Source organism: Cucumis sativus, chromosome 2 (genome assembly GCF_000004075.3).
Source record: "Cucumis sativus cultivar 9930 chromosome 2, Cucumber_9930_V3, whole genome shotgun sequence".
NCBI lineage: Eukaryota > Viridiplantae > Streptophyta > Magnoliopsida > Cucurbitales > Cucurbitaceae > Cucumis > Cucumis sativus.
In genome coordinates this window covers 16027153-16043830 of record NC_026656.2, presented here as the reverse complement: position 1 = coordinate 16043830, position 16678 = coordinate 16027153, and the positions used below count along the sequence as shown (strand labels likewise).

Sequence of the window (16678 nt, the reverse complement as noted above, 5' to 3'; positions counted from 1 at the left end):
TTACAATTCATCCGTGTTTTAAAATAGAGTAAAATTAATCGAACTCTCTATTATTTATTTTAGATTTTTATCGGTAACAAGAATTTTGTTCTCCATAACAATTTTTCTTTTTAACATTTATTTGTGTAAAGACATGATTGTTGCATTTTATATTCTCTTTGTTCATAGGTTTTTTCCCCTTCAAAAAAGACAAAATAATTCCATCATTTTGAATCTGAATATTGAACCCATTCATGACAGATTGAACATAATCATCAACCAGCACTGTATGAATATGACAATGCAATAAACTAATAGAAAGTAATGCATATTTTTTAAAATAATTAATAATTTAGAGCTAGACTTAATTTTTAAAAATAAAAACAAAAGATAAAATGATCGGAAATGGAGACTCAATACAAACACTTCATAATTTGACCATTTAGAAAGAGAAAAAAAAATACTCATATCTTGATTACTAATAAAAGAAATATGAGGTTTTTATAATATGTTTATAAAACTTTAGAATAGAAATCAATCTTAAAATTAAGAAGTTAAACTTGTCACTTAACTAAAGTTTAACGTTGGTAAGTAAAAATTTCTCTCTTTCCAACGTTTTCTTTGAGTCTATCTTGGTTAAACTAAATTTTTACAAGGTCAATGGGTAAAATAGTGAATTTGCTGTCTTTTTTGAACGTTTTCTTTGAGTCCACATTGACAATCAAATCCAACAATAATCATTATGGAAAACTATCCTCACCCTGCTTTAACAATATTCATGGTATATGATATGCTATGGTAATCAACTCTGATAACCACCTTTGGCTACCAATTTCTTAAGTGAAGATGAGTACATTTGAAATCTAAAATGATCATTTCCAATACCCAACACCAACGACTATCTTTGGCAAACAACTCCAACAATGAACTCAAATGAGCAACTTAACCAACTATGAGCAACTTGATCATTGAGTGTTTTAAAGAAAAAATTGAAATTATTTTGTTTATATAGTGTTTAATATCCTCATTTTACTACAAGTTTATTTACTTTTTTTTTTTTGCGCAAATGTATTGTAATAAATGTTGGGGTGGGGATTTGAACCCGAGATCTCTTATCCACAGGAACATATAGGTGACAGTTGAGTTAAGCTCATGTTGGCAGTTTTTTACTTTTCCATAACACTCAAAATCGTTTTTATCAATGTCAAATTACTATTACAAATAACATAGAATAAGTGAAATAAATGACTTTTAATATGCTTAACTAAGTACTTTTACGAACTATATATAAATCAGGGAGAAAAAATTGACGTTTAACCTAAACCAACTTATTTTAAAAACTTTATTCGTAAAGTGATATTTCAAAGACGTACATAATTAACTATCAAACGCTCTCTCTTTAAGCCCATAGATTATAGATACCTCTTTTTTTATTATTATTATTAGAAGAATTAGGGATTAGGCTGTTTTTCTTTGTTTCTTTCTTATGTTTGTTGCAACTTGGAATGAGTCACAAAGCATCTTAAAAGACAATAACATTATCTCCAAGGCTCCAGTTTTATTTTTCTATTACTTGAGTGGGAAAAGAAAAAAAAAAAAAAAAAAAAACTTTGGTCTCCCTCCCATCTCTGACTAATATTGAATTTTATACTCTTAACTATTCATCCACATAATCAAAATATATATATATGGCTTTATATTTCGGTGCTTTTAGACTATAATTTTGGGGTTTTGTTGCCTTTCGTTTTTGGTCAAAAAGAAGTTTGGGTTTGGACTAAAATTTAGAGCCATTTTGGGCAGAATAATGATCTATTTGAGTAGTTGTTCATATGACTTCATCATATCAAAAAAATATATATATATTTTTCTATTCTTACAAAGGTAAGTGTTTTTGGAATGGGAATCTTGAATTTCTTTAAAGTGTATTCTTTTTTCTTTTCTTTTCTTTTCTTTTTTTTTTATTTTGAGGGAATGTCTCACCAAAAAAAAAGTTTAAAATTGTTTGATTTGCATGAAAAATGTTTGTTGAAATTTTGAAAAAGTATTTTAATTAAAATGCTTTTCAATAATTAGTCTTGATATATATATATATATATATATATAAATAAATAAATAAAGCATGTACCATTGTATTCTATTTAAAAGTGATGATAAAAAGGGGTATTTAGGTAAAGAAAAAGTTAGGTTATGAGCCAAAGCCTAACATGTTTATAACAAATTACCAAATTATATACAAAGTCAAACTTTAAAAGGTTAATATTTTTTTAACAGTTTTTGTTGCTCGAAATGCAATCAAAGCCTCATGGATCATAGGTATATAGGTAAGGACAACTATCACTTATGTACGAGATCTTTTGGTTTGAAACAAAAACAAAGTCATAAGCATTTATGCTTAAAGTGAATTACTTATTGTTTCATAACTAAACCTATTTAAAAATCTATCGAGAGAGAGTATGACTTATTACCCAATTAATTAAGTGGAAAAAGTGACTTTCTAACTTGTTCATAATCCACGTTACTTAACAAATGAACATTTCTAACTTGTTTGGAATGACCTTTTAACAAGTAAAAACATTTCTTTTTACAAAAATGTGGAGCGAGAAAATCAAACCTCTAACTTCAAAGTTGAAAATTATAAGTATTACGTCGACTTAGCTATAATCTTTTTCAGTGTAACACCATTTTTTAAAGCACTTGAAACTAAAATGGTTCCTCAAAACAATTCTATGTAAAAATGTAAAAGAAAAAAGGGGTTAATACTTTCACATGTGCAAACAACACGTGCCTGCCAGATTTAGCTATACAATATATGTTGGGTTTAGCTTTACATGGTTGCTTTCACATTCCATCTCTCTTTCTTGTAGCCTATGAACCAAACATTCAAAAATCAATTCCCCACTCCACAATCCTAAAAGCATTTTTAGCATTTTCCTCTTTTCTATTTTTATTTCTTCACAATTAACATCATCTTCAATTTATTTGTTTATTCTTTTTCTAAAAGAAAAGAAAAGAAAAGAATAATAATTTTCAAGAAAAAAGACAAACATATTACAACAAACTAATTGTTAGTTCATTTGAGGTGTCAAGTTATAAGTGGACCAAATCTATATATATATATTATTATAATATATATATATATATATATATATATATATATATATATATATATATATCTCCATTTATTTGCTTATACATATTACTTTAATGAAAGTCAAATATTATTATTTGTTAGCCTGAGAGAGTTAATATGGACTATCAAAAACAATAACTTTATGATTTTGTGTTTTTAAAGCATATCCTAATTCTTTTTATTATTATTGTTAAAAAAATATTTTGAAAAAAATATGGGTAATTATTATTTTAGTTTCTAAACATTAAATTTTGATTTAGATTGTGTTACTTTTTTTACTTTTAAATATACTTTTAATTAATATTTAAAATGGTTCTTTTCTATTTGTAATTAATGGTTTAATTTTTTTTATATACACAATACAAAAATTAGTCTTAGTCTTAACTATCTACATTTGGGAAATAAGTTCATTTTTGCATGAAAATCATTATCATTCACAATAGGTAGTGTTAAATGTATAATATTGTTTAAAAAACCTATTCATTATTCTAACTATAAGTAAGCATTGATTAGTTGGAGTTGATTTGTGGGTTAAACTCTCACTCAGTTCCGTAAATATTTAAAATTTAAATAAATCCATATCATTAAAAATATAAATAAACTATTAGTCAATTGATCGATCGATCAATCTTGATCCGATCAAGTATTTGAATTTTTTTTTAAAATGTTGTCGATTTGAATTTTTTTTCAATCCTACACCAACTAAACCTCTCCATATCTCAACCAATCGCTTTTGATTCAATCAATTTTGGTGAGCTATCAAACCCAACCCTAATTCTTATTTATAATTTATGATCAATTCTATAAGTGATATGATATATCATTTATAAATTTAAAAGTAGAAGTTTCAAATATAACAATTATAAATTGTTTTGACATCATATTATATCTAGCAAGTACTCAAACGAACCAAATTATTATATTTGGAACTCATACTTCTTTTTTCAACTAAAAATGGATAGAAAAATGAGTTTGACGAGTAGAGTTATATCCCAACATGTATTCAACACTTGAACTTATTTTTTCATTATTATAATTAAATCTCTCTCTCTCTCTCTCTCTTTCTTTTTTTCTTCTTCTTCTTCTTCTTTAATAATGAATATATATATATTTGTTCTATAAATAGCCTAATTGGTATGAATGAAAGACCCATCACACAAAAAGTGAACAGGAAAGAAATGCCAACAATTCTCCTCTATCAATAGTTACACAAACCCCTTCTCTATCTCCTTCTTCAAATTCTTCTGAATTCATCACTACAATTCAATTAATGGAGGCTGAATGCTCATCTCTCACCTGGGAATTCTCCACTCATCAAGAAGATGTGGGTATCTAATTCTTGTACCCTGTTTTTATTTTGACATCGTTCTGTTTCTGGGTTCTGTTCTAAATTGCTCAACTCCTTCAATTTCTTTCTTTTTCAGGGAATGGAAGAGCTTAGGCATGCTCTTTTGTACACAACTTTGGAGCTTGAAACAACAATCATGTCAGCAAAGGAGGAGATTTTGAGGAGAGAATGTGAAATTATGAACTTGAGAGATCTTTTGAACAGAGCCATTAAAGAGAAAGATGAAGTTGAAGCAAAATGTGGGAAGTTGATGTTTGAGAATTTGTTTCTGCTTGATCAACACAAAATTCAAGAACATGAACTCACTCCACAAAGTGATAGTGACTCTAGTAAGATCTTTGCTTGTTCTGATTCTGATGATAATAACACAATTCAATCTTCTCAGACTGACCTAATTGTGGGAGACCCATTGTTGTCAAATGAACACCCACCAACTGTTTGGAAAAATGCCTGTGAGAGTGAGAAGCCATTGTTATCTCAAGAACTCCCTCCAACTGATTGGAAAAATGCCTGTGATAAGCCATTGCCACAGAAAGGCAAGCTTCTGCAGGCTGTAATTGAAGCTGGCCCTCTTCTCCAGAACCTTCTCCTTGCCGGGCCGCTGCCTCACTGGCAGCACCCTCCACCGCTCGTCGACTCGGGCGATATCCCGCCGGTGATCATTTCACCTCGCCCTTCACAACCCCTACCTCAAAGCTCACCCATTGCCACTAGAAAGAGAAGCCATTCATTTCTGTCTGATATTTCTCAACATCCTCTCAAGCATCAAAAAGTGGTTTAGTAACAGTCTCAATGACTCTAATTCCTCATTCTCTCTAATTCTTTTCAATGCCCTTCTACTTAATTTATTGTCATCTTTTTTCTTTTTGCTGTGATTGTGAGATGTGTAATTTGGAGTTTGTTCCATTCTCTATCAAATCACAATTACACCAAAAAAAAAAAAAAAAATGTGGGTTGAAAAGAAGAAAAATAAGGGGGAAATTTCTCATTCACTTTGATCCAAGTACAAAGTACTTGAACAAATTCTTTCGTGATGCTGCAAATGCCATACATTTGAAGAACAACTGTGGCTTTGTTTATGGATCATTTTTCAGTTCTGTACCATATAACTTTTTATTACTAATGAAAATCAAAACTTTTGCTGCTGAATGTTGAGGTTAAGAGTTCATTTTTGTGTATTTTTTAGCCAAAAATTTGGGCCCTTCTGTCGCTTTTGCTCTGTTTTAAGAGATGAAGTTATGATTAATACATGCAAGGAAATAGATCTTCACAAAGATTCTGTCTCTGTCTCTCAAGTATTTGGAGATCCCCACCATTCATAGTGGGTATGTTGTGGCTTTAATTAGTGCAACAATCTTTCTAGATTCCCTTTCATTATTAAAGCATTCAAAATATGGCCTTTGTGCAAAAGGGAACACAATTTACCCAACATTTAGTTGGTTAAACACACTAAAAGTTAACTTGATGCATGTTAGGTTTCTGTTCTAAGTCTAGTTAGAGATTGAAAACTCAATGAGATTTTTATTCTTGTTATCATTGCCATTTTTCGTGTAGTTAGTCATTAAGATAGAGTTATTGATTATGTTAGTGTTATGTCAATTTCTCATTATGCTCTACACTAAATGAAAAAAGAGGTGAAATAAGTGAAAATGTAGGAGTGTGTTGTTATAATGTATGTTTTAACTAAAAGTTAAATATGTCTTTCAACATGTTAAAGCGAGATGAATCTGTTTGTTTCGTAAATAATATCATGGATATTACAAAATGACAAAAAGAATCACGTTGTTAAATGTTTAAAGACATATTCTACTTTTGTATATGCAACATTTGAATGCTTTGAAGTTATATACTTAGAGATGAATTTAAGCCGTTATATAAGTATGAACATGTTGTTTCGGTGGTTTTTGATTTTTTTACCTTTTTTGAGTTGTGCTAACGAGATAAAAAGATCTACTTGTATTTTTAATATAATCAAGAATGGGAGATAATTATTTATTGGATTCTAAACATGTGTGTTTCTTTTAACATGATTTGAAAGCAAGATTATATTTTACTTTTTTTTTTACTATAATAACAATAGTGATGATAAATCAAATATTTTAACTTTTCAGGCATTAAATCATATCAATTAGGGTTAAATTGAGGTCATGTAGTTTATTATTATTATTAAATTGTTTAAAAGTTGGTATATTCAGGTTAATGAGGGAGATTATGTTGATATCATTAATTGACTAATATACCTATGAATGATAAGTATGTTTGATGACAACTAAGGAGGAATAGATTGAATTGGACTATTTTTGTAACTTTTATTTAAAAAGAAAATAATCACTTTGTTAAGTGTTTGATTTTACACTTTCATAAGGTGATTTTTCAGGACCACTAAAAGAAAGAAAGAGAGAGAAAGAAAGAAAAATTTGAATATCCCATTGGAGCCAATGCATTTTATTTTATATATGGTTAGAAAAAGATATATTAGGTCCCAAAAAAAGTCATTGAAAGTATTGAAAAATAAGGCTCATCTTTCTTGAAAGCGCGTTTGGCTTTACCATCCAACCCCACATCCCCATCATCATCCCCTATTCCAAATTATGACCTCACTTCCAAATCACAACTTATACATATACATATAATTATGTGGATGTATATATATATAATATATATATACAATTATGTAATAATGAATTTACTCGATGTTGATCATGATCATGATGATAGCTATAGTATAAGTAATTCTAGAAACAAGATGATTCATTCATTATCATGTCTCATGATATCATTAAGTTAAAACAAACGGTATCTAAACTAGCTCTTGTGAAAGTAACACTTTTAGTCTCTCTTTTTGTTTAATGTGATATAGTGAGTTTATGTTTAATATGGTAACAAATTAATCTATGTTGGTCTTGGATAAGATTCCATTTGATAATCTTTTTGTTTTTCTATATATTTTTTTTAATTTCTTTAGTACAAATGTTGAATTATTAGAAAATTTTCAAAATTTGAGAACAAATAGTTTTAGTTTTCAAAATTTTGGTTTCCTTTGTAAAATATAAATAGAAAGTAGATAACATTACAAATTAAAGCACAAAGTATAGAACAAAGTATAGAACAAAGTATAGAGTTGTAATGAGCCTCTCTAGACTTAATTTTCAAAAACAAAATAGTTTCAAAATATAGTAAAATTTGAGATTTTATCAATAATAAAACAGTGACATCGATAAACAGTAATAGAAATTTATCAATTTTTATCATTGATAAAATCTAAAATTTTTAATTTATTTTAATAAGAGAATATATTTTTAAATTAATTATTTAAAATATTTTAGAGTTATTTACAATTATTTACTTGTTGACGTTATATCACTAATTAATCATATAAAAAAAAAAGGAAAGTTTTACATCATCACAAGAGATGTGTTGTTGAAAAACTTGGTTTGAATGAGGCAAGTGAAGTTGGCAATTTTAGGCCCATTGCCAACCCATCAAATGCAAACCAATGGGCTTCCTTTAGGAAAAGGACAAATATAAGTGATGCAATTTCCATCCCTAATTCAATTTACCCTAAACAATTTAATAATGGACATTTTATAAATAATAATAATATTTTAAAAAGTTATAAATATAGTAAAACTATCATCGAAACATTTGTATGATCTATCAATAATAGATCAATATTTACGACATGATCTAATAGATTTCTACCGTTGATAGACTTTGATAAATTTTGTTATGTTTACAATTTTTTAAAATTATTGTTATATACTTAATTATTTTGTATACAATGACTAACCTTTTTTTTCTTTTCATTTTATTTTTGAAATATATGCATGTAATATTGGAAGTTAATTACGCAAAAAAATTTAGTCAATATCCTACCTATTTTCGCTACAGTTTTTCTTTCTTTTCATGATTCATTAACTTCTTAAAATCTCTTCTTCACATTTCAAACTCCATCAAGTATCAACTCACTTGAGTGAATCTTTCTATTATATTTCATTCACAGACATATGAAGATTACAAAAGGTTGCAAGCAAATTGAAAAAATACTAATATTATATTCAGTCACTTCTTGATCTACGAATAATTTTATTTGCCATTCATTTTAGATTAAGATTTTGAGATGACGTAAACTTAATTAATAGACGAGCTCTTCCATGTTAATTTAGACACAAAATGGAGTTGAATCCATTCGTTTATGCCCTAAATTAGAATTTAAAAATTGCTATATAAAAACAAATATATCAAAGTCAATACTAATTTTAATTAATACAAATCTAAAATAGGTATACCTCTAACTCCACCTATCTTTACTCATTAATCTTTAATTCTAAAACATACTAAAATTCTAATAATATTTTATCATTACTCTATCAAATAGTTGACGAATTCATAAACAAATAAAAATTAATACATGTTCAATTGTGTGAGAATGAGATTGGGTTATTTTTAGATATATCAAAATGAACTAAAGTATTTATGAAATATGTATACACTAAATCATTTATCAGTATAAAATTTTGTTATATAAATATTTTCTAAACATTTTTACCATTCAAAACAATTTTTTTAATTTTTTTGTGAGGGTGAGTCAATTTGGGCAAAAACAAATGAGCTTTTTCAAAAATTTAAAAAAAGAAAAAGAAGAAGTTGGAAAAACTTCACTGTCCTTCCTCTCTTTACAAATCATTAACCAAAATTTTCTTTCTAAATTTGCAATTCTTTCTGTTATAGTTCTCTCTTTATTCTCTTCTAAACTTGAACTTTTCATCAATATATTAAGATAGACAGCTAACTCAGATTTATTGTTCTTTTTGTTGTCATTTTGACTTCATTATATATATATATATATATATATATATATATATATATATATCACATAGATGTTTGTATATGAAAGTGGGTGAAGAGATCAGAAATATTTGATAGCAAAAGAAAAGAGAGAAGAACTAAGACTCAGAAATTGGATGGAGATGGGTCACAGCTTTTTTAGTGAATTGTTGCCAAATAATTGTGATGTTATTGGTGAATGTCACAGCTTCTTAAATTTCTCTTCTTCATCTAATTCTTCGAATATTGGTCGAGACGATGGTGGCAAAGACGACGAAGATATGGCGAATTGTCTTATCCTTCTTGCTCAAGGTGAACCTGCAGCAGCTTCTCAACCATCTTCTTATTCATTGGGAAAGTTCTTCAGGAGAGACCCAGAAGGGCAAAACGGTAATTACAACTCTCCTTTTTTAGCTTCATACAAATTAGAAAATCAATATATGGTCCTCAAATAATTTAGTAATTAATAGGTTTCTTTTTTTCTTTTAGAAGAGTAATTAATAAGTTTCTAAAATTGTTTATTTTACAAAAATAGAAAAAAACTGATATCGCACGTACCATTATCGATTATAATTGTAATAAAATGTCTCAATTCATATAAATTTAATTGACTTAAATCACAAGTTTCACACTATAATAACATCCAAACTTAAGAAAAAGACGTTAATTAGTACAGTTCCTTACCGTTTATAGTTTTAATTGGTATAACCCTCCACATAATGAATTGATTTTTACCCTAAATTATTTTATATTTATTTTCCTATATCCACAAACTTAGACTCAGATTATTGAATTGTCTGAATGATATATTAGGTATTGCAAATATTTAATATATTAATAAAAAAAAAAGGAAATTAACAAAAATAATAAAATGGATTTTTCTTTTTTACTATATTTGAAAAACATCTAATAAAAACCTATTTAAAAAAAATGAAAATCTAAAAATGAATACATTATAGTTCTAACTAAAATTAAAATTTGTCATATCTACAAATTCTTTTATATTTTTACTCGTTAATATTTTAGATTCGTTTATATTTACTTTATATTTGTTATATATATAATGGATAGTTATAGTAATTTTAAGAATATTAATCAATTATTTAATAACATTCCAAAATTTTCAAGTGTAACAAAAATCTATTAGTGACGAGCATCCATAAGTTTTTATGGTCTATGAGTGATACACCAATATTTGTAATATTGTCTATTGATTTCTACGTTAATACTCGGTAGAACAAATTTGGTTATATTTGCACATTTTTTAAAAATATTACTGTATATGTTATACTTTTTTAAGCAAAAATTGAAAAAATAGCAGAGTTGAACAAAAAATATTTAATTAAAATCAGATATAATCAACTTTTTAAATATATATATAAATATTGTATAAATGAGTTTGTTTATTGTTATTAGTTGAGAAAAATGAAGTGTTTCAATGAAACGGCTACATTTCTGAGTCCTTGTTTACAATGGCAGGTGCGAGCAAGGCAGCGGATGGTTGTGCCTACGAATGCAAAACCTGCCGCCGAACATTCCCATCCTTTCAAGCCCTCGGTGGCCACCGCTCCAGCCACAACCACAAGAACACCCCCATTACCCCCACCGCCACCCCCGCCAACCATAATTCGATCTCCACCACATCCCCGCCCAATAAACAGCTACAACAACGATTCAACAACAACAACAACGTTTCAAACCAATTGGATCAGGTTCGCATGAGCCGAACCGTTTATTACAACAATCTCAAACCCGCCAATCATAGAATTAAGGTCCATGAGTGCTCTGTTTGTGGCGCCGATTTCATTTCCGGCCAAGCCCTCGGCGGGCACATGAGACGCCACCGCCGTGGCTACGGCGGTGGAGCTTCGAGAGATTCCAGTGAGATTGACGGTCGTTGTTCTAAAAAGCAGAGAAGTAATTTATTGTGTTTGGATTTGAATCTCAATCTTCCGGCACCTGAAAATGATAAAAGAGAGAACTCGGGTGTTGTTGCAATGGCTGCCACGAATTTGGTGGACTGCCATTACTGAGAACATTGAGCATTTTTGCATAATGAATGTATGATTTCTAAACGAAAAATATTATGTGTGTTTGATACGTATGTTTATAATTCCAAATTTCAACGAAAAGCACCCAAGTAAATACTATCCCAAAACCACGATTAACCAAATAAGTTTAAAGTTACAAATTCAAGTTTGAATATTACACATCCTCTTTACTTTCTTTTATTGTTTTTAAGATTGATGTTTAAAACTTGCATTTCAATTTATTTGTTTTTTCTCTTGTTGAGTTTTTATTAGAATTTCGAAACTTTCATTTCTATGCGAATTTAAACTTCATTCAAAACCTTGTTTAATAAGATTAAAATACACCTTCTTAAAAAAAAACGTCGTTTAAAAGTTCACAAAATGCTTAATAAGATTGAAAACCAAGTGATAATATTTGAACTAAAAAAAAAAGCTATAATGTTAGCTTCTCATTAATTAAAATGGAAGTATAATTAATTTAGTACCATTCTTTTTATTTACAGATTTAATACCATTTAGTATCCATACTTATCATTATATGGTTTAATGGAATCATAATTATTAGGAGCTTTTATTATCCATATACATCATATATGTTATGACTGCATTTATTTATTATCTAGGTATGCCATTGCTTTTATAGAACGTGAGTTCATATGCATTTGTCAACAAATAAAAAGATCACTTACCAAAAGCAAATATTAATAATAAAAAAAAGACATTAAATCCTAAAATTGAAATAAAACTATACTATAAATTTTAAAATCAAATCACCGAAAATGTACCACGGATGTAGGTTGGTTTAACTAAGAAAATATAATCCACATCCCCTTCACTGAAACAAGAAATTAAAAAAAGATAACGAGCTATTTAATAAAATTTAAAATTTAACAACAAAATGAATTTCTTGATATATCTTACAAATATATATATCAATAGACAATTAATGATCAAAGTTCTCCACTTCATCACTTTAGGAGAATTATTTAAAGCATTCTATAGATTTAAGACCAAAGTATAAGGAAGCTTCTACAGCATAATAGCCCTTATCAATATATAAAACTAAAACAAAAAATAAATAAACAAACTGTATTCACATTATCTACATATTTTTTATTACATATTTTCACTCAAAATCTGTCTCAACAAAATTCAGCAACTCATTTTTGCCCAAAATATAACCAACCATATACAGAGATCCTAAAGATACTATTGAAATGCATTTTTAAGATAGAAAAAGAAAACTGCTGGAAACAGTGGTAGCCAAAATGGAATTGCAAAAGATCATGGAATCTTCCCCTTGGTGTATTTTCTTGGGTCTGTTCTGATCAACATTTTCTACCAGCAGTATCTAAGATCTTCTAAATCTGTTTCTGTAAGTTCTGTTTTGTGCCGTTACACGGTTTTCTCAGTGGCAACAACCCCTGTCGTTCACTTCCACTTCTTTGCGTGCTTGTGTTTTGTCCAAAATTTTCTGTTTCACAACAACAGATCCATTTTCCAGTAGACTTGGAACTTCCATCATCTGGATTATATACGATAAACCACTTAGACCATGCCCAAAGGCCATGAAATAAAATATATTTGGCATTGAAGATCGGGTTTCGATCGTTCTTTACAGCCAACCCAACATGGAAAATAAATGAAAGTTTTCAGTAGTAGTACTAATAGTAATAATAATAATTTATAGCTAGTGGGACCCACTCCACAAAATGACATAAAAAAGACACCCCTTCTCCCTCAATAGTTTTGAACACACCTCTTTTTCCCAATTTTTCAAATCACCCGGTGTACGCTGTGCAGTGACCATACTTAGGAGCACTGTCGACATTTAGTTCCACTATAACAATTAAGAGTGTTACCTTTGAAGAGAGTTCTTTAAAGCATCTGTCGACATTTTCTCGAGTTCGAGCACTGCACTCAAGAAATAAACTTTTATGCTTCTTGGCAACTTCCATGCCTTCTTCTGTTGTTACTGCTCTGTCACTACCCTGTCAATAATATTCAGTGAACATGGCAGCCACACTTAAAAACATGATTTAAAAATTCTCTCCTAATGTAATGTAAGTTGGAATGAAGGATTAAAGGTTTGACTATTATCAATGTTGTCCAATGCATGATAGTTAAGACAGTATGGAAACAGAATGTTGACAAAGGATGGATGTGGAATAGTAGTACAAACTTACCCGATCGACTTTATTTCCTACTAGAATCTTTATGCACTCACGATTGGTTAAGTACAGCTCTACTTCCTTTGCCCATACATTTATCAAGTTTGTAAACGTCTCCCGCCGGGTAACATCGTACACTAATGGTGAAACATAGATCAGTGTCAGGCCTCATGAAGTTCAAACTAAATTCAAAACATTCAATGGTGAGAAAACATGGCATGAGAGATAGTTTCCAAAATAGAAAGATATCGGATACTTATAAAACGCAAGAAAGAAAACATGGAAAAAGAACACAACATAAATGAGGAGAAAAAAGGTGTCAGATGTTGTTGGCATGACGGAAAATAAAACAGCCAACTGCTTTGAATGGAGCGTTTGTTTTCAATACTGCTTAACTCGGACAGGCAAACAAATGCCTCAACTTCTATTAACTGTCTGTATGAGAGAATATAAAAGATGAAGGTGAAGCATGATTCTCAGTCTCTTTAGTCTATTTCTAATGTCAATTCGCAATTCTAGTTGTCTCAGTTACCAAGAAAAAAGTCTCCATATGCTCTCAAATTCTGATTGTTTTTCATTTAATATCATTGAACAGAGTCTTGATTAAACTTTCGAAGTTTATTTTCAGGACAATTGTGGAAAGAGAATTTTTGTCTCCTTTCTATCATACCTAGGATGATTCCATGTGCGCCTCTGTAGTAAGAGCTTGTCAATGTTCCAAATCTCTCTTGTCCAGCTGCATACAAGAACATAGGATAAAGACATGCTCGAAAGCATCAAACTGGCAAGTGTCGTAAACGAAATGGGGAAAAGAAAACCCTCGACAAAGAGCATTGAATCACATTAGTTTTTTATAACACCTGAACAACTGTTATTTTCTCACGTTGGATGGGAAAAAGAAAACTTCATAAAATATCCTATGTAGATAAGCTGGGACAAGTAAAATAGTAAAAATGTAACCAGAAAGAACTAGTCAATCATCCAGTTACCTGTATCCCAAATTGTTAGCTTCAATTTTTTTCCACCAACTGTTACCATCTTGATCTTGAAATCCACACCTGGAGCAATGCACAAAATGGAGATTACACGAGAGCAACGGGAAGTTAAAGAAGGCTGCTTCTCCGCAGCACACTTAAACAGAGGAAGGGAGGAGTTGTAAGGTTAAAATAGTATCAACCATCCAATCCATCTTACATAATATTCTTGCTTTTTGTTGCAACAGTATTTTAAACTTAAATGGGACATGGAACTTTGTGCAGTAGTGATTAAAATGGGGAGTGATGCATTACAAACATTTGCGATGCACAATTTACAGTCCAATCCATAAACCATGATAATCACAAGCTTCTCTCACAAAAATTAATTGTTTGAGAAAGAAAGAAAAAAAAAAAAACTACTCTCTCTAGGCGACCTTTTAATTGTCACTACAAACTCCTCAATGATGAAAACCTTAAGGGCACCCTGCACCTGCATCACCAAGTATAATCTGCTCTTTCGAAGGACACAATAGCCCTCCTAAGTCATGAATTGCTAAATGATCCTAAACTCAAAACTTAGTTGATTGGTTATGGTAAATTTAATTATATCAACGTTTTAACACTTCTCTCACTTGTGATATGGGCTTGAGAATTCCTAAAATACCCAACAAATGAAAATTAATATTAATAGTGTGGAAATGACAATATTTCAAACACAAAACGTCCTGCTCTAGTACATGTTAATTCACCAATGAACCTAAAAGCCCAAATGCGTTGTGGTAAATTTAATCATCTCGATACTTGTTAAACAACAAGTATATGGGAACAAATTTTACTAAACCACAAAGTTGGTTCAAAGCCACTAGCTCACAGTACAGCAACACTGTAGCCCTTGAAATTCCAGAAAGCATTCTAGCATATAAATCCCAATTCAACAACTTGAAATATCAGAAATCAATCAGAAAACTATAAACAGCAAAGTAACCACAAAGAAGAAGAAAAAATAAGAGTATCTGATCAACATATGTCCAACCAACCAACAGAGCTATCGAGATTTCTTTGAGGATTAAAATATGAACAAAACTCAGAAATGGTGCATCTGGGTATGAGAATTAATCATCAAAACATGCACGCGCACACACACACACACACACACACATATATATATAGAGAGAGAGAGAGACCGATGGTAGGAGAAAGATCATGAACAAAATTGGAGATGTAGCTAAGGAGAATACTGCTTTTTCCAACACCAGAATCCCCAATCAACAAAATCTTGAAAGAGTAATCGTAACTAATGCATCTTCCTTTTGAAGAAGAACCCATCATTTTTCTTCTTCTTCTTCTTCTACCTCACAACTCACAAACAAGCAAAACAAGCAACCTTTTTTCTGTTCCACCCCTTTTAAAGTTTCTTTGAGAGTAACCTTTTCTCAGAAAGAAGAAGAAGAAGAAGAAGAAATCAAAATCATTGGGAAAAGAGAGAAATAATTCGTTTTGAGAAGAATGGAAGTGTAACAATGAAGGAGCTGGCGAGAGGCGGTAGTGTACGTGTGTACAACTAGTCATCGATGGGCTCTCCGCTTTTTGTTTACTTCTATGGCCTGCAACAACACCCATTATTTGTCTCTTTGTTCAATTGTTCGTATGAAAAAGGAAAAAAGTCTTCACGAATTTTCAATTTTTTTTTCTTTTCTTTTACATTTAAGTGATCCTTTCCATTGAATTTCATTGCAATTATCTATAGTTTTTACAATGGAGTGGGTTTGAAATCGGTTAAAGAATTAATTAGCGATTTAACTAGTTGTTCAAGTCAAAGTCTAGTGTATAGTGTCTAGCGTCATTTCTTCTTCATTTATACCCATTAATTTCTTTTACAAATTATTAAGTTCACAAGTGAAATGAAAGGTTAAATGCTTGTGTAGTTAAGTTTACTATAACTCAAACTTAAATTTCTAGATGAATTGAGAATTTAACACCATCAAGTTTGTTTGAAGTTATTTACTTCAAGTTATTTGAAATCAATCCAATTTTTCTGCCCTTAATTTCTCCTTTGCAACTAGAGGTTTTTATTTTTAAATACTAGCAAAAACTAACATATCTTTTAAAAGTGATTTTTTTTCACAAAATAAAGAAAAACAGTTACCAAACATAGAAAAGTTGATTGGTTTAAGTTTTGAATTATGTAATGAAATAGGTTACCTTCTCCTTTTCAA

General features: G+C 29.7%; 3 protein-coding genes across 4 annotated transcripts; 2 read left to right on the top strand and 1 right to left on the bottom strand.

Annotated features, from left to right (window-relative positions):
- Nucleotides 1–4223: 4223 nt before the first annotated feature.
- LOC101207777 lies at nt 4224–5618 on the top strand. Of its 2 annotated transcripts, none has more exons than XM_004150324.3 (2): nt 4224–4433; nt 4534–5618. In XM_004150324.3, exons 1-2 carry the CDS (start codon nt 4380–4382, stop codon nt 5236–5238), a joined length of 759 nt encoding a protein of 252 aa, XP_004150372.1. In that variant the 5' UTR covers nt 4224–4379; the 3' UTR covers nt 5239–5618. The 2 variants fall into 2 exon arrangements, with proteins under 2 accessions (XP_004150372.1, XP_011649427.1); XM_011651125.2 differs by having other exon boundaries at nt 4229–4437.
- A 3747-nt stretch (nt 5619–9365) lies between these two features.
- Nucleotides 9366–11434, top strand: LOC101209724 (zinc finger protein ZAT5). Its single transcript, XM_011651870.2, has 2 exons — nt 9366–9674; nt 10764–11434. The coding sequence occupies exons 1-2, from the start codon at nt 9422–9424 to the stop codon at nt 11315–11317; spliced, it is 807 nt and encodes a 268-aa protein (XP_011650172.2). The 5' UTR covers nt 9366–9421; the 3' UTR covers nt 11318–11434.
- Nucleotides 11435–12332: 898 nt separating this feature from the next.
- LOC101208023 (ras-related protein RABC2a) lies at nt 12333–16147 on the bottom strand. The gene is made up of 6 exons (XM_004150325.3): nt 15647–16147; nt 14475–14543; nt 14156–14221; nt 13501–13622; nt 13177–13305; nt 12333–12839 (listed from the first exon to the last, which is right to left on the bottom strand). Exons 1-6 carry the CDS (start codon nt 15789–15791, stop codon nt 12723–12725), a joined length of 648 nt encoding a protein of 215 aa, XP_004150373.1. The 5' UTR covers nt 15792–16147; the 3' UTR covers nt 12333–12722.
- Nucleotides 16148–16678: the final 531 nt, after the last annotated feature.

Bases quoted from the DNA above. Each gene is read 5' to 3' on its own strand.
- LOC101207777 (XM_004150324.3), top strand. From the start codon at position 4,380: ATGGAGGCTGAATGCTCATCTCTCACCTGGGAATTCTCCACTCATCAA. The intron at 4,434-4,533 runs GTGGGTATCTAA...TTTCTTTTTCAG, and splicing joins TCTCCACTCATCAAGAAGAT to GGAATGGAAGAGCTTAGGCA.
- LOC101209724 (XM_011651870.2), top strand. From the start codon at position 9,422: ATGGAGATGGGTCACAGCTTTTTTAGTGAATTGTTGCCAAATAATTGT. The intron at 9,675-10,763 runs GTAATTACAACT...TTACAATGGCAG, and splicing joins AGACCCAGAAGGGCAAAACG to GTGCGAGCAAGGCAGCGGAT.
- LOC101208023 (XM_004150325.3), bottom strand. From the start codon at position 15,791: ATGATGGGTTCTTCTTCAAAAGGAAGATGCATTAGTTACGATTACTCT. The intron at 14,222-14,474 runs GTAACTGGATGA...TCTTGTATGCAG, and splicing joins GCTAACAATTTGGGATACAG to CTGGACAAGAGAGATTTGGA. The intron at 13,623-14,155 runs GTATGATAGAAA...TTTCACCATTAG, and splicing joins CGCACATGGAATCATCCTAG to TGTACGATGTTACCCGGCGG.